This window comes from Thamnophis sirtalis, unplaced genomic scaffold, assembly GCF_051295495.1.
Source record: "Thamnophis sirtalis isolate CommonGarterSnake01/CBP01778 unplaced genomic scaffold, rThaSir2_p1.2 scaffold_5, whole genome shotgun sequence".
Classification (NCBI taxonomy): Eukaryota; Metazoa; Chordata; class Lepidosauria; order Squamata; family Natricidae; genus Thamnophis; species Thamnophis sirtalis.
The window spans coordinates 70,470,450-70,489,065 of NW_028261385.1; the positions used below are offsets into that span (position 1 = coordinate 70,470,450).

The following is an 18,616-nucleotide window of genomic DNA, read 5'->3' on the forward strand; positions in this document are numbered from 1 at the left end:
CAACCTCCTTGCCCAGGTATCTTGGCAACGGGACTTTTGAAAGCCACCAGTAGGGTGCCTCGACCACCGGCGTCGAGGAAAAGGGCGACACGGGAGCTGCTCTTCCTAAGAGTCCGCCGAGGCTCCGAACCAGAGCGAGGGAGAGCTCCGCAGCCGCAGCCCCCACGGGGGAGCGGGCGTGCCGGCTACACCAAGAGCGCGCGCGCGCCAGCCGGCTGCCTGGCGCGCCGAGAAAGGGCGAGGAGAAAGAAGCGCTCTGAGGTGCCGCCTGACGCCCGCTTGCAGTCAGACGCGGGGCGCTTTTTTCCTGAGGAAAAGCCTCAACTTAATGTCTCGCGGGCTCCGTCGGCCACCGAGATGGGGAAGAAGTGGCGGAGTCCCAGCCAGGCGGAGAAAGGCTGCTCCGACAAGGAAGAACTTGGCAGGCGGAGGAGTCGGAGCGCCAGTCGAGGGAGGTTCGCGGAGTCGTGGAAGAGGTTAAGTTCCAGGCAGGGCTCCACCAAACGCTCTGGGTTGGCTTCGCAACAGCCTCCGGTAAGCCGCCGGCTGCCTCGGTTCTGGTTCGCTTTGGCGCCGTTTTTCGTGCGGCGCGCCTCAACTTCTGCCTTATTAGGATGCCAGTTTCTCTCAGTGGACCTGCTGCCCCGCCAGGTCTCTCGTGGGCCGGCCTCGAGCGGCCATCGAGGTCGGTCACTTTCTCTCTTCTGAGAGGAATTGGCGCCCGATTCCGACGGGGCGTGGAAGGGAGTTGGTGGGGCTGTTGCTCTTCGCCAGATCAAAGCGCGAGGCATGTGTTGGTGTGCCGGAGACTTCATAACCGTAGGCTGCGCGCGCTCTCTCGGGTGAATGGGTCGCCCTCGGCGATGGTTTGTTTTTCCCCTCCTGTGGCGCCGAGGCTGAGAGGAACCTGGCCTGATGTTCGGGTTTCTGTGTAGGAAACCCCTCCTCCCCCAAATATAAGTAGTTTACAGCAAATAAAAGCAGGGTCATTTCTCGAACCCTCGTTTCCATGGGGGTCTTACATCACAAGCGCCAGGTGGCGAATGGTTAACTGTACATAATGCCGTTCTTTTTTTTTCCTTTCGACATCTAGTGTTGCCTTCTTTGACCCATTTTAAACGATAAAGGGATTGCCTTCATTGTCTGCCATCCATTATGCCACTACAACACATTTCTCTCTGGTGTAAACTTCCCCCTTCTGTTGACTGCAATGCTACATGGGTGATAATGAACGTTGCACGTGCTGGGAACATAACAAATGCTGATGGTCCTTCGGTGCTTATTAAGACAGGAGGAAAGCTTGTATTTAGTGGAGAGATGTCCTTAATGCTAAATCTGAGTACAGTATGTAACAGTGAAATCCACCTGTTACTAAGACCTACTTATCTTGCCCAACCTTGCTATATATCATTACTTCATTCATTGACAATTCCCGGTGTATAGATAGTTGAATACAATGTTAAAATTGCTTCAACTGAACCGATCGGTGATTACCTTCTGGACTGCTGTTAATTGTTCTGTATCTTGGTAAATGATGTAATTATTCTGTCTGCAATTTACTGTTGGCTTTCTAATGCATTTGGAGGAAGGGATGATTAGTATTTTCTTCAATTCTGTATTCATTGTTGCAGAATAATAGATAATTTATTAGACCATTTTGAGATAATGAGGCTCATAATCCATGCAACAATTAGTTACAATGGCTCAACTGTGAAGATGAGGACTATATAACTCTTAGGTTGAGCAGAAACATATGAAGTTTCAAGTGGAAGGGTAGCAATGTCAGTTGACTAGTAGCTTTGCATTATTCATTAATTTTATTTAGAAGATTATTTTAAATAATTAAAGATCTTTCCTTAATAGTTTTCTAGTTTCTCTATAAATTATATGTTTGGAATTGTCTGAAGATGTGTGTTATATTTTGAAAGCACCAGGTAAAATAGCAACAGGTTGAATAGATAGGAATCAGAATATAGAAAGCTGAGGAGGGGGACTTGATATGAAATGGATGCCATGACAACCAAAATCTGGAGAGACAACTTGGTTCTGATATAAACAGATGGTAAGGTATCATTATTTTGGCTATTGGTAAATAAATCTTTAGTTGTAAACCTACTTGTCAAATAAAGCAGTATAAATAAGTATCATAAAAATCAGTATTTTAATAGTTCTTGAAATAATAATTCTAACATACAGTATACAACCTGTAAATGAAGGGATATTAACTACAAAAACTAATTCCTGTTATGTGTTTGAGTTGGAAAGAAAGCCCTGAAAAAATAATTATTAAGATGTCAAAAATATGTGTTGGGAACAAATGTGCATATAATATATTTTCAAGTGACACTATTTCAAGATGCTTTTTTAAAAAGTAGAATTTGGAGTAAGATATGTGTTGACAAGAATTAAGAAATCATTTAGAAAAATGACAGAATTCTTTGATTGATTATGTTGTTGCCTCATTTGTATAATAAGCCATAATTCAGTTCCATATATTCGATATACCCCGTAAAAGCCATAGTTGTCATTTGAAACATTTTTTTACATCTTTTATTCTATCTCAAACTTTTTCCTTTCAAAAATTTGCAAACAATTATGTTTTAATAATTGTTTTGCTTTCAGAAGAACAGTTATATTATTTTAATTCAAAAACTTCTCTCATGTTTTGAAATGTCTCTGATTATGAAAAAAGTTCTAGATCTAAGCTAGAAAAAGTGTGGATGGAGCTGATCTATGTAAGAATATTTTACTATAAAAATTTAAAGCTGGGTATATGGTTCCTAATCCAGATAGTGGTAGTTTAAAGAAAATAAGAATATCTGAACTTTTTAAAATGAGTCTAGCTCTCCTGATAAACAAGACAGTTGAAAGAAAAGTACAGACATGGTTTCAAACTATGTTTCTGAGTAAAGACTAATGTAGCATGGGTTCCTTCACAGAGAATAAGAAGCAATAATTAAAGGATTACTATTTTGCTCTGAGGGAAAACTCCAACATCTCTATCTGGAAAAGAGTTTATAAGGATAAAAGTGGCATAAAAGTGTGCAGTTATTTCATTTCTCCAGAACTGAGCAGGATGTTACAAATCAGAAAGAGGCACAAAGTCCCAAAATTAGGTCAGTTCCTCAGACCAAGAGATTTATAGTTCAAAGAGAGTTACAGATGGAAGTTGTGGACTGAATGCCAAGAGTGTTGGGTGTTACTGGTGTCAAATTACATTGAGTATTCAGGGACAAAGGAAATAATTGCTCTCTCTCTCTCTCAGCTTTGAAAGTACAAAATCATTATTACATCTATTGCACTGATGAGCACTCAGGGGTGCCTTGGCCTGTCCGAGGGCAGAAATAAACTCTACAGAAGAATTTCAGTTAGTATGCTATACGTAAGGTGAGTGGTTAGATGGAAAAGCACAACTGGATTATAGAGTTCCTTCTAAAATTATGTAATTCTTGGAAATTTAATGTCTGTGTGATTTGGGAACATAAGGAAATTGGCATGATCCAGCGTTTTTTTGGTGAAGTTATCCTGTTTCGTTTGTGTTGTTTTCAAATCATTTAAAGAATCAGAAGAATGTATCATAAATCTCTATTGTATATAATTTGAAGTTTTGTTCTTCCTAATTCTTGCTTCTGCTTCATTGGTACGTGTAATGGTTATGGTACAGTATGGTATCTATCCATATAATGACTGTTTACCAAGAACTTTCAAGCATTCAAGAATGCCAAGACTGGTTTTAAATATTATCTATTGGGGTTTACATTTTCCTTTTCAATGACTTCAGTTGCTGTTGTTTCATCAGTAGCAGTAAATTAAAAATAACCCCCTTCTCAATCTCTTAATCTGTAAAGTTAAGGCTGAAATCCTAGGTATAATTGCTACAAAAGAAATCCAGAAGAATTTCCTGACATTTCATTTAGAGATGTTGTATAAAATCAGTGATTTAAAAAACAAAAACAAATCACAGTTAGAATTATGATACAGATCTCACTTGGATTCTGGGTAAAGAACTAAAGAGTAATTCTGTTTAACCTTAAGCACTTTCTAAATTCTGTTGGGTGTGTTTTCATATGTATTATGCTTATGGGGCAGGACTTCTCTACTACTTCTTTTCCTAAATCACATTTTAGCACCTCCCAAACTGGGTTTGAGGAAAGGAGTAGTCTTGAAATCACATGTGAAATTGTTTGTAAAAATCGAACTGTCACTTTGTTTGCATTAAGGCACTTTTAGAACTTGTAAATTTTTCCAGCAATTAAAAAAAAGACCATTTGCAGTGCTTGATTTAAGTGGAAACTTAAGGACATGAACCAATATTTGTGTTTGTGTAAATTAATTATTGTACAGTATCTAATTTAATGATGCTTTTGGGGGGATCACTGGAAAAATTCACCAGGTTCTAAAAAAAACACACTACATGATATGTTTGCTATGATTATTGTTATTGATATATCTGGAGATGGATATTAGATCTCAAGTGATCAGGTAGTTCAGTCTAGAGACTCTAGGAAATAAATTACATAGGAAGGCTAAATCTACTATTACAAGATTGGCTACAATAACAAACTTTCAAATCCAATTTTTCTATACCTCCACCTTTTCATACATCAACAAATTAGGGAGATTTCTAAACTGCTTTGGAATGTTATCTGGATGTTCTTGACTTAAAAATGCTTTAGCCAGTTTTGCCTCGACCACAACTTCTGCCTATCTCCCTGAAGGCCATCTTCTTTACTTTCTATATAGAAACTTAAGGCTCCATCTCTATCACAGGCATCCCTCTCTGATTATATAGGAAATAGTAAGACACGACAGTGACAAAATAGTAAGACACGATAGTGACAAAAAGGCTTTTGTGAGCAACTGAATATTTGAGATGTTGACTAATAAATGCTATCAACTTCAAGTTGAAAACATTATTTGAAAGTAATGGTTTAGACTAGCTTAGAACAATGACAACCACTCACTGTGTTTTGCATTGCAAAATAATTCATATAATAAAACAAGATTGAATGTTTGATTTTATGAAATTGGTAACAATCTGAAATAAGGTTTCAGATTTATTAAGTACTTGTTTAGTCAACATTCAATAATAGATGCTGGAATTTTTCATATATATTGCCATTTTGCAGTGGGGAAATTTACATTCCTGCATATGTATTTCACCGTTTTTTGTATCCTCCCTCCTGAAGAAAAACAAGCATCGTATCATATTATTGACAAGTATATATACAGTGCTGGATTACGTGAATATGAACTGTAACATATTCATTCTTCCTAGATCTTTTCATGGTGTTAATTTACTTAGAAATTGCAAACCTGTTTGCTTATAAATCCTGTTATAATTCAGGTGATCAGTGATTTTAAAAAACAGCCATGTTAAATTGACTGTAAAATAAAAACTAGCAGTGAATGACAGTGAAATAAATGGCTTAGTGCTTCACATCTAATTAGCATTGTCATTTTTCTATGACTGAAATTGGATTGTGTGATACTTTCTTACACTTGCTTTCTTCCTATTACTTCAAAATTGCTTAATAATTAATATAGATATTTTAATTCTGAATCTTGAGTTACTGAAATGCCCTAAGTAATTATAAAAGATTTAAAATACTTTTTCATAAACAAATTTCATCAACTTCCCTTCTTATCTCAGTCCTCTTTTTCTGTTTTCCTTTCTACAGTTATTCACACCAATAGACTTTTTTATGCATGGGAAATTTTTGGAGGGCATTCATGTTCAGAGAAATGGAATGAACATATTCATTCTGAACAAATTCATCTATTTCTTCAGTTATGTTTGCCTATTTAAAAAACAACAAACCAACAAAAACAAGACTAATGGACTCTTCAGACTTTTCCCCTCAGTATTTCAAATAATGGCTGAACTAAAGGAATAAGAGATAATTATATATAATATACTAAAATTGAATCTTATTGTGAAGATTTGGTTTGATTTGATTTGGAATCTGCCCAACTCCAAAATGACCGGTTGGTCCATTGGGGCTGTTTTTTGCCCTCCATTTGTTGGAAGACTCAGGTGGGACAGAGAGTCTTCCCGCAGTCAGCCCACAACCATAGAGCATAGTCCCAGAGTGGCCACTGCCGGAAGATTCGTCAGCGGATCTCCGGAGTTTGGAAGCCGGTTATGCTTGGAGCATGGCGGCGCCGGCAGCAGGGCGGTGGTGGCAGCAGGGCAGGGCCACGGCAGTGGCCATGCCCTGGCCCAGCCCTGCAGGAAGAGCTGGGCATGGTGAGGCTGGGAGCCACGCGAGCGGGAGGCAGAACAAGTGCTTGTGCAACTTCTCTTTCCAGCCGGGCAGAGAGCCATGCGGCTTAGTGCCTTTGGGATATTACTGGGTCGGTGAATGGCGCACTGCCCGGCTAGAAAGGGGGGTTGCCAGGCAGCTGCTTATGAGCATGATCACCTCATGGCAACTTTGTTGCGCTGCTGCAACAGCGCAACACAGCCTTTTGCCCCGAGGCTGTGCCCGGCTCTTCGGGTGCCCACTCGCAAGAGAGAAGCCACCCAGCAACCCCAAACCAATAAGCCCCCTCCCCAATAATAAGGCCCAAGCAAAATTTGGGGGGGGGTCAAAAGAAAATAAGACCCTGTCTTATTTTCGGGGAAACACGGTATATACCACTTCACAGTACTTTACAGCCCTTCCTAAGTAGTTTACAAAGTAAGCATATTGCTCCCAACAATCTGGGTCCTCATTTTACCGACCTCGGAAGGATGAAAGGCTGAGTCAACCTTGAGCCCTTGAGATTCGAACTGCCAAACTGCAGTCAGCCAGCAGTCAGTAGAAGTAGCCTGCAGTATTGCATTCTAACCACTGTATCATAATTTTAAAACAGTTAACACCATTTCCTTATAAACATCTTCATTGAAATCTGTTAGGTAGGAATTGAAATATACACTATATATCTTTATCTCCAACCATCCATCTACACATATACATACACACACACACAGACAGACATATTTCTTAAACTTAAATTTGAATCTTAGTATTTCTTAAATAGGACCCATTCCTATTTTTAAAAATCATAGAGGATCCTGCAAGAGATTTCATTTCAATGGATTATATTTATTAATACGTATCATGTTAAAATTGCAATTGGCATACTCATTGCTACTACAACTTCTCATGATTATTTGATAGGATTTTAATACTATATTATTTTTCAGTATGAATCGGCAAATAATTTTGATTTTGTGAACACCTTCCCCCCCCCCAAAAAACGGTCTTGGGAACCTCAGAGGTCCTTACCACACTTTGAGAAACTAATTGTATTGTATTGCTTACTGTATTAGGTTATGCTTTTTCCACCAATTATATTTAATTAATTCTCTCAATTTTGTACTTTTTCCATCAGAGAGTTGTGTCAATAATAAAAAAACCTTCTTTCTTTCCTTAGAAGAGCTTTTCAGTACTTTATTCCATGTTGACAGAATTTTATCTTGTATCTCCGTGTTACCTTTTTCTGTTGACATATGTCTGATGGTTCACATCATAATTGTGATACAATCAAAATGTGTTGAGGGCCCCATCTGTTTTCTCAGACCTTTTAAATATGATTAGTTATATTCCTTCACTTTCCTGGGCCATTGGTTGCTGTCCTTTCTTAAATTGCCTACACATTTGCTTGTAAAAATAGTGTTAGCAGAGCAGCATCAGTGTAAGAGATGAATGTAATGAGACGTGAAGAGAATTAAAAATAATGGCAATTTAAATGTTTAAATGTAATTTGGTAGGTAAAAAGAGATTAAGGGACTGTTATCAAAATACATTTCTGTTGAGGCTACAGAACGTGGGAATATTAATAGGAAAGATGATGTTTGTCTTGCTTGGTTAATTATGCTAAATATACAAGGGACAAAAGAACAGCAATAACTTAAGTAAAATAATGTTCTTGAGGGAATTATGATAAATGATTTGCTGAACAGATAACTGAATGAATATATGCCTTTTTGACTTTAAAGTGTGTAAATGATATAAATAATTTGCAGATATAAATAATTGGCACTTGAGATTTCCCTGTTTTGTTACACGTCTGTTAAATTGGGCTGTGTGATGCTTTCCAGAGGTAATTAAAATTAAATGAGATTTCATTGAATTACTCCAAATCAGATTGTTGAATAAGATGTCTTTCCATCTCTTTGAAGGGATTTAAGGGAAATCTGGAGATTTGATCAGAGGTGGGTTGCTGCCGGTTCAGCCTGGTTCGGCCGAACCAGTAGTGAAATTCAGGCCTGGGTCGCAGAACCGGCAGCGACCCAGGCCTGCCACGCCCCCGAACAGATTTCCTTGCTGCCGCTGGCCACGGCCATTTTGTTTTTTTAGTGACTGTGTGTGCGCAGTTCACTGTAAATTGTTCTGTGCATGCTCGAAGAACAATTTACACTGAACAGCTCATGCAAGTGCAGCGAATCGGTAGCAAAACCGGCAGCAACCCGCCCCGGATTTGATGCCTTTGGAGAGTCTTGGACAGGGTTTCAGCTTTCCTTCTATGTGTGGGCAAAGTGAAAGATTACATGATGTGATGAAATTAGGCAAACAATTAAATATATCTTCTCTGTTGACCCTACCTACATAATAGGTGTTTGTAAAGAAGATAATTTTAATCATTAAACGAGAGAGACAATTAATTGTAGTGGTTAAGGCATCAGGCTAGAAACTGGGACACCATGAATTCTAGACCTGCCTTTGGCAGAAAGCCAGGTGGGTGACCTTGGGCCAGTCACTTTCTCTCAGCCCTAGGAAGGAGGCAATGGCAAATCATTTCTGAAAAACCATGCCAAGAAAACTACAGGGACTTGTCCAGTCAGTCTCCAAAATCAGATATGATTAAATGGAGATGAAAGAAAAAATACTATCTACTTTACTAAACCCTCCCAGTGACCTAGCCGACCCATTTATAAAAAAAGGTGATTGGACTCTGCAACTAATTACTGATCATCAGGTTCCTGAAAAGTACCTTACTGTTAAGTTTCTGAAATTAGATGGTCAAAGAGAACATATGAATGGAGGAACAAATTGATTGAGAATTTGACCTCCTTTGACCATGTTTTAGTTCTTAAAAAATGAGGCAGAAAGATTCTACAAACCAACAGGTTTCACTTTTTACAGCTTTTATGGATTTTAGAGTAGCTTTCAATTTGATTTCTTTTTTTACCCAATCGTTGCAGCAAATTACAAAACTCTTCTTAGAAAAAAGGTGCTATCACTGACCTTTAACTGTATGATAAAATTAACATAAAAATTAAATGCAATACCTAAGGAAGCTATGCCAATGACAAATTATATGCTATTAGCCAAGAAGTAAGACAAGGCTGTATTCTTGTGCCATTGTTGTTTAACTAGTATATTAATGCACTTGATGAACAATCCTTTTCCTCAATTACCAAAACAGCTATAAAAACATATTTCAGACCTATTATAATCAGATGATACAAAATCCCAGACTCTAATTGGCTGAAGAAGGGCATTATGAACATTGGCCAGTTATTAATTTCTGAAACTCTGGAAATCAGTTGCAAGACGTCGTGAATCTTCTTTATTCATAGAGACCTTCAATCAGTTGTGGATTCTGATTTTTTCATGTTATTAATTTGTGTAGAAAGCCTATAGATAAAGTGGATTCTTCACCATGAAAAAATACATTATACAAAAAAAGGAAAAGTCTATAACGTCTTGAAATTTACAGGATTTATTTTTATCTCCTCTAAAGGACAACAATAGCTCTGGTCTCTCTAATTCTTCTTTTTTAGATACTTTATTTAATTCATGCAAATCTGCTTGCCTACAGCAGCATTTTTCTCTACCATGGTGTTCGCAACAAATATAAATGACACCTTCCCTCTTCCAAATAAGTACCACAGATAACTAAGAAAGGATGGATAACAAGAGATACGAATTTGTGTATGAAAGTATTCAGCTAAATTCATTAGAAGCTAAAATTGAAATAGATTTAGAAGAGTTATGCCATGTTTGAGGAGAGGGCATGGCTCTACATTTTAAAAGTTCTTCTCATTGTAACTATGCTGTATTGCTGGCCATTTTAGGGGATTTAATCTATTGGAAGGCACAGTAGAAGAGAAGGCATGGATGAAAATCATTTTCAAAGTTAATAATTTGTAGGCCTCGAATGTATATAGCACTCAAAAACAGTTTGCAAGGTAGTAGATTTGGAAAGTTCTTATTTTGTGTTGTATATTTGAGGAATATGATCTGATATATTGAAAAGTGTAAAGTATCAAGACAGTATGTTACATGGAGTTAAGTTCATGGGAGGAAAGCAGTCTTAAATGCTATATGCATTACTTGATACCGTAATATCAAATTATAATGATTTTATTTTCATAGATGCTCAAAAGCCTGGACTCTAAGGGAAAGAGTACTAAATCACACCCTTTTGATTTAATTTAATTCTTAATTTGCAGGCAATAAAACATTATCTAGTAATTTTTTTTCAAAATTAGAGACAGGCTAAATAATAACTATTACTGTGTACAGGTTTACTCATTTTACTCATTTTATTGAGATTTATAGGCCGCCCTTCTCCCTGAGGGGACTCAGGGCGGCTTACAATCACAAGGGGAGGGGGTGCAGTACCAAGAGACAAACAATAGTGAACAAAATAAAATGGTAAGCCACAACATGCATTCAACAGTCAACACTCGGGCGGGTAAATTGGAAACCTATCCCCAGGCCTGCTGGGAGAGCCAGATCTTGAGATATGACTGAATCACCTGTTGTGGCAGATGTTAGGTAAAATGTGACATTAGGTAAAATTAACCACCCTGATCCCTTCTCTCCCTAATGAAATATAAAAATGAACCTGTGGATCATTAAGTAGAACATGGGGTGCCTCCTGGATGGGGGAGGCCATTGGAGGCCTAGTAGAGGTGCAGGCCTGCCTGCTCTGGCTCTCTCAAGACTTCCCCCACTTCTGAGATACCTATGCTCCATTTCCTGTGCCCAAAAGGCCTTTTCTCACTCCCACCAGGTCCTCCCAGAGCTTAGACATGATTCCCACACCCTTCTCCTTATTTACTTTTGAAGAACTGCAAGGCCTTTTATGGTGCTAAAATTATTTTCTTCTTTGTGTGGCTATATGACACAGTTCTGAAAAGTAGCTGCAATTTTGTTCCACCCACAAATGGAAAAATAGAAATAATGGCAGCTGTATTAAGGTCACTGCTGCATAGTGCAGGACAACTGCTTTGTGCACACTTTGCCTTACCAAGGTCTGCACAATGCTGCAGAAGGTTTCTGACCATTCAGAAGCTTCTACAGCACTATACAAACCTTTCTAAGGCAGCAAAAGCAAGCAGTTTGTCTGACAAATGGGTGGGACAAAAAAGCAGTTAGTTGCATTTGGATCATTGCCATGTGACATGGGACATATGCCTGCCTGCCTTCCACAACATGAGGTCCAGAGAGCTTCAGATGGTACTAGTGAAGCATGATGGACATGTGGGGGGCGTTGCAGGATTTTGGCGGGGGTGGAATGGGGAAGAGGTGAGGAGACACTGCAGTGACTCTTGGTGGGTCATAAGGGTGTATGACCGCAGGCCCAGTGCAGCCATTATAATTTTGATAAATATGTATGTATAAATAAGGTGACCAGACGTCCTGATTTCAGCGGGACGGTCACGATTTCTAACAATTTGTCCCGTGTCCCGGGGCGTTTTAAAAAAGTCCCGATTTTCTGGCTTCATGTTGAAAGCCCAGTGTATTTGCTTAAGAAATCCTAACCGGGGCAAGACAAAAGACACCCTGTCTAATCCCTCTCTCTGTTTCAGTACTTTCATTGAAGATATTAAAACTTTAAAGCAAGAAAATGGACCCCCCCGCACCCCTTTTACCTCATTTTATAAGAAAAAATGACCTAGTACCATAGAGCTCCTGGAAATACATGGCTAGAAAGGTAGTGAGTGTTACTTCCTCGATTTTCTGGAGGGGAGGGGCATGGAGGTTGGAGGTCGGCTTGTGTGGAAAAAATGGTGGCTCCTCATTTTTCTTTGAAAAATATTTCCCTGACTAATTTCACCATTTCAATTTGCTCAGTTCTTTGTATTAACATCTACATCATTCTTGGTTGACTTGGAATGCAAGCCTTCTGGTAAGTGAGCTGGGTTTTTTTCTTTTCTTTTTTAATGTATTTTAAAATAATATTTTATTTATTGTGCATAGGATTTTTTAAAATTCTGTGTGGATTCTTTTTTTAAATTGTCTTAGACTATTTAAAAAAAGATTCTATCCAAAATAAATTGAAGTGAAACCATGTTTAAAAATTCTATGCAGAATACTTTGAAATATATTGTGCATAGAAAGAATAGTTTGAAATGTTTTACTTCAATTTATTCTGTGTGGATTCTTTTTTTAAATTTTCTTAGGCTATTTAAAAAAAGATTCTATCCAAAATACAAAATACCAGCTGCAGTTATTCACTTAAGAACTGTGGCAAGAAAGGTGGTACAATGGGCTTAGTGACCAAAGTTACAATGGCATTGAAAAAAGTGACTGATGACCATTTTTCACACTTAGCGACCATTTTCACACTTAGCGACCATTGCAGCATCCTCATGGTCACGCGATCAAAATTTTGATGTTTGGCAACAGATTCGTATTTATGATGGTTTCAGTGTCCTGGGGTCATATAATCACCTTTTGACAAAGTCAAATGGGGAAACCAGATTCACTTATGTTACTAACTTATCAGCTGCAGTTATTCACTTAAGAACTGTGGCAAGAAAGGTGGTATAATGGGCTTAGTGACCAAAGTTACAATGGCATTGTAAAAAGTGACTGATGACCATTTTCACACTTAGCGACCATTTTCACACTTAGCGACCGTTGCAGCATCCTCATGGTCACGTGATCAAAATTTTGATGTTTGGCAACAGTTACAATTTGTATTTGTAAATTGTAGTTATGTTGAAATAAAAAAAATATTACAATACTATTTTTGCGTTATATGAAAATTTTTGTTGCTCTGTATAAAATTTTTAATCAAACCCCCCCCCCCCCCCCGGTCAAAGGTGTCCCTCTTTACCAATCTGAAAATCTGGTCACCTTATGTATAAAGCTTTTGGTGGGGACTGTTGTAATTTTGAACGTTCATTAAATTGTCTGTTGTATTTCAACAGGGTATATACAAAGCTGAAAATGCATTGCAGTTTGATAAACCATCATTTGTTGGTTGTATTCCAGTTGAATTGCAATCTAAAACATTTTTGTTGTTGCAGATTTTGGCTGAGAAAAGAAAATTGCCAGCAATCTCAAAGTTTTAATTCTAAAATTAGGAAGCACGTAAGGTTAGCAATAAAAAAAATGTATTGGTGAGCTACCATACCCTCTTACAGGTACCATATTATAAGTTGCATATAAGCATTCTTTGAGTTATTTTAGTACAAGAGGAATGCTTTCATGTTGTACTAGAGCCAAGGTGGCGCCGTGGTTAAATGCAGCACTGCAGGCTACTGCTAGATCAGCAGTTCAGCGGTTCAAATCTCACCGGCTCAGGGTTGACTCAGCCTTCCATCCTTCCGAGGTGGGTAAAATGAGGACCCAGATTGTTGGGGGCAATATGCTGACTCTCTGTAAACAGCTTAGAGAGGGCTGAAAGCCCTATGAAGCGGTATATAAGTCTACTGCTATTGCTAAACTACTTGCCAACCATGTCTTAGTAAGATGGAGGACTTTGCAATGAAATGCAATTCAACTAATTGCTTGCCAAATGAGGCTAAGAAAACAGAATGGCTCATGCTTCTCACTTCAAAGCGTTTCTTAATAAAAGGATGCAAAAACACTTTTAAGTAGCATGTTGCACTGATTTTAATGAAATCTTAAAAACCCACAGACTACTTTGATCATACATACTCTTATTCTGTAGGAAATTAGACCTAACCAAAATACTCATTGCAAAATGTTATGCGTGAACTGGAGTTCCTTAAGTTGTTATAGTGCCTTCAGCTTGAAGAATTGTTCATTGTTTGGTATGAATCTGCTACAGGGAATCCTCATTTAGTGACTACAGTTGGAACCGGCAACTCAGTTGCTAAGTGAAATGGTTGAGGAGTGAAACTGCATCTGTGATTATGATCTTACTTCAAGCTTTTCTTTGCTTTACAAACCTGCAAAGGTAGTAAATGCAAGGATTGGTCACATTTCTTTTTCATCACTATTGTAACTGTGAACACTAAACAAATGCTGCCTGCATTCCTGTTATTTTCAAAAAAGCTGCTAGATTTTGGGCAGTTCATTCAGGGATAGATGAGAATTATCTTCTGAAAAAGCTATTCTGTGATATTTCAAGATATAGCTTTTATGAATAGCTTATGCATTGATTTTCAATACTTATGCTTGATGGATATGAAAAGAGGTATGCTTTGTAAAATGTAACTGGGTCCCTACTACTTGTAATATTTTTTAACATATTGTATATTTGATTACTTTTATACAAATAAAATATTTATTTATTTAACAAATTTATATGGCCGCTCAACTCATACCCCTTGGTAGCTTACAACATTAAAACCCACAACATAAAACCCATATAACCTTATCTCCTTGCCCCCTGTGGGAGCAGCAAATATACTTATACTGGCTCTGTATCTGCTGTGGACAGAATAACCTCTCCAGGACCTTCTGGAAAAGTGACAAAAAGGAATGATATTCCATAGTGAGGGAACTACAACCCATAAGACCCTTTTTCTGGAAGGAACCCGTAAACCTGCCCTCTCATGGACTGTGTAAATGAGACTAGGAGAAATCAGTCCTTTAAATAACCTGATCCCAAGCCACGTAGGGTTTTAAAGGCAATAACCAGCACATTGAATTGCATCCAGAAACAAATCAGCAACCAATGTAGCTCCCACAAAAGGGGTGACAAATGCATAAATCTTGGTTTGTGCAAAACTTTGCAGACTTCTGTGTTTTGAACCACTTGAAGCTTCTGGGTACTTTTCAAGATTAGCCCCATGTGAAGAGCATTACAGTAATCAAAATAGGACATAAACAGTGTGTAGGTGACTGTGGGAAGGCCACACTTGTCCAAGAATGAATGTAAGTGATCTTTATTTGAAGATCTTCCATAGAATTTCACATATTCTCCAGTGTGGTTGCGGGAGAGTCCAAGAATAGATTAACTTGCCCTTTCTGCCAAGAGGCTGAGTCATTGTATTGTAGCCACACCTCCGTGCCTCTCTGCTTGGCTCCAGTTTGGACTCAGTCTTGCCCGAGAGAGAAACATATTTCCTTGAGTGTAGGACTTTCTTCATTCTTGGACTCTCCATCAAAAAAACTCCGCTGTGATTTACAAAAGTCTTAAAGTTGGTAGCTGCGAGTGTGCACCGCTCACCACTTGACCAGCTCAGAGCTCCTTAGGTGCGCTGTTTCTGCCAGCTGCTATTAGAGTTGCTGGCCAGGCTTTCTGAGGCCAGAGCCGCCCATCTACCGGTGGCTGCCTCAGGATTCCCCTCACAAGAATCTGATCGGGGAAGTCCCTTTGCTGCTTCCAGAGCAGCCAGTCATATGTTGAGGAGAGAGCTGCTTGTCCCAGGCTCACCCAGGCTCATCCGGCAGCTACCTCAGGATTCCCCTTCTCAGCCACCTAATCGGGGAATCTCCCTGCCACATCCAGAGCCGATACCCACGTGTTGAAGCCTGGGCCGTCCGTTTATTGGTGGCCACCTCCGGATTTCTTGCATAACCACCTGATCAGGGAAATCTCCCTGCTGCATCCAGAGCTGCTGGCCACGTGTTGAGGCATGCTCATCGATTTTTCCCTTGTCTGACCACCTGAATGGGGAAGTCTCCTGAAGCTGCCCGGAGCATTCAGGCTTCTGCAGGGACTTGAAAGGCCATTTTCAAGTCCCTGCATAGGCACATTCAAACACTCAACTGCAGCGATCTCCCTCTAGGTCGCCAGCAGATCGAGACCCCAACCTTGTAGGAGTCACGGATCGCACCCAGCACAATCGGCTGCCTGCAGCGATCTTAATTCGATTGCCAGCGAACTTCAACATTCCAGGCCCTGGGATCGCAGGATAATGTTAGTGCACAAAGTCTGGCACGTTAAGCACGCCCACAAATGACCTCGTTAGTATAGCTTTGTACTCCAGGGGTTCCCACCTAAGATGGCAAATCTCGAGTCTGGGGGAGAAGTGAGCCATTCAGGAATCTGAAGGTGCAATTGAATAGCAGATCATTTGCCCCCTTAAAAAGAAAGAAGTATTCTTTCCTGAAGCGTCCTTCTAGGGCGGCGAGAAGGATGAAAGGAAAAGGCAGAAGGCCTAGACAAGCAGGTCTCCCTGGCCGAAAAGGAGCTGACTAATCAAGGGAAACTCCCATGCCAATCTCTGGCCATCCCATCTACCTCCCGCCCAGTTGGAACCGATAGTCGCTTCCAACTTATCGGGCTGAACCAATTAGTCTCCAGGGGGCGATGAGGCATTCTCCTCCCCCATTATCTATTGCAGAGGGCGGAGACATAACTTATTATTCTGCATGGCTCCAGCAACCCGGCATCAGGATCCAATGAGACCCAGACTAGCTTCACACGTCACAGTCATGGTCACAGGGGCGGGACTGCGCCCAATGGAAAGTCCCATGTTTGGGATACCTGAGAATCTCAGATTCATTATTTCCCAAGCCATTTATCATGGCATAGTGACTGGTCTCCAGCAAAGAAGTCCAGCTGCCTCTGCAGCTTATAAGCCTTACATTTGACCACTGCAGTCTCAGCTTCTCACAGACTTGCCAGGCTTCCAAGTGCATCGGGATGTCTATCACTCACTGAGGAGTGAGGCCTCTCTCCTAGGAACTGATAGTCAGAGAGAACTTGACCTTTCTGAAGATGAGGATCTAACCCCTGATCCTCTCACCTTTACGGGGTTGATTACACTGGCCCTATTCAAATTGCTATTACACAAGGCTAGGGCCACAGCCCGACTTGGTACCAGGACCCCTGTGACAGCAACACCCATGGGACAGCAAGATCCGGGAGACCGGCTCTTCTCCGAGCCTCTGGCAGAATGGGAGGAGATTCCAGTTCCTAAACTATTCATGGACGTAGTACAAAAACAATGGGCTTGCCCAGGCTCTTTTCCCACTCGTTGTGGGAATGATAGGCGATTCTATAACATGGAGGCTGAACTCACCCAGGCTCGTCCGGTGCCAACCTTAGACATCCCAGTGGCAGCCCTTGCTTCCTCTTCCTCAGTAGTGTCAGGCGACATAGCGGAGTGCTTGAGGGCGGAGGACAAAAGATCTGAATTGATTCTACAATTCTACTGGTAAAACATACCAGTCATGGGCTATTAAAGACGCATCTTTAGCTTCCTTCTTTAACTATACATCCCTGATCTGGCTTCACCAGTTACAGGAAAGGGTTTCTCCCCAGGATGTTCGCTTGCAGCAAGACATAAATAAGTTGTTGGCTATTACACAGTTCTCCATTACAGCTCAGAGGATGCTGTGGCTTCGCAATTGGCAAGCGGATGCTAAATCAAAACGGAGACTAGCTGAATCTCCTTACACAGGAAGCTCCCTGTTTGGGGAGTCCATAGACCCTATCTTAATAGAGAACAAAGACATCTGACACTATAAGCTGGACACCTTTGTATCTGCTGAGGCTTCCTTTGAACAAAGCATCCTTCAAAGAGTGCACACTACATCAGGGACTCCAGACCAGTCAGTTCCCACCCTTAAGACTGTTGCTTGGACTCTCCTGTAATCATATTGGAGAAAGAACATTGGTCCTACATGAGTTGGTCTTTCTTAGTGGGTTGCGGGAGAGTCCAAACGCATCCTCTAGATGGTAGGTCTGTAGTCCAGGAGTTCAGCAGGGTTTTTGATCAGGCCATTTATCCACAGCTGCGTCTTTGTCAAAACTGGACCCAGGCAGAGAGGCATGGAGGTGTGGCTACAATTTGATGACTCAGTCTCTGGGCAGAAAGGACAAGTTAACCCATTCTTGGACTCTTCCGCAACCCACTGAGAAAGAACGTCTCAGGTAGGACCAACGTTCCATCTCTTTGATAAGTCTTATTCCCTGGCTTTCTCTTTTTCAAGTTTTCTCAAATTTGCCAACCATAATCTTTTTTCAGTCTATTATAGGCATTTACTGTTATGCCCAAAACAACAAGCATTGTGCTTGGCTGATCATCATCTTAAGGAAGCAGTGAAATTTTATTCTTGGAATCAGTGGTACTATTAGAACCACCTCTTTACCAATAAACTGAAAGTGTGTATCTTCCTTCTCTGTTTCTTCCTTCAGTTTCCAGATTTCATTCCCATACATCATTATTAGAAAGGGCATTGCTTTGTTGTCATTGCAATGCCCTTATCCTTCATGATCTTCTTTCTGTGTGTCATTGTTTTGTGCCTTAGAATTCATGCTTTATTTATTCCCCAATTTATTCATTTTTCCGCCCAAAATACTAATCTATCATTTTTCATTTTTTTCATATTGACTTTAACTTCTGTCTTATACTTAACATTAATCCACTTATCTATTTTTTATGTTTATAATGAACTCTTTTAAGATTTCTTTATGATTTACTAACAATGTAGCATTCTCTACAATGTAGAATCTACATAGA

At 39.9% G+C, this 18,616-nt stretch overlaps 1 protein-coding gene across 1 annotated transcript in view; it reads left to right on the plus strand.

Moving 5' to 3' along the window:
- The first annotated feature begins 343 nt into the window (after positions 1 to 343).
- LOC148045419 (transient receptor potential cation channel subfamily M member 3-like) overlaps positions 344 to 18,616 on the plus strand; it is a 238,653-nt gene continuing 220,380 nt past the window's right edge. Inside the window, exon 1 of the mRNA XM_087715994.1 lies at positions 344 to 534. Within this exon, the coding sequence (XP_087572120.1) occupies positions 358 to 534 (177 nt within the window). The 5' untranslated portion in view covers positions 344 to 357. The remainder of the gene's footprint in view (positions 535 to 18,616) is intronic.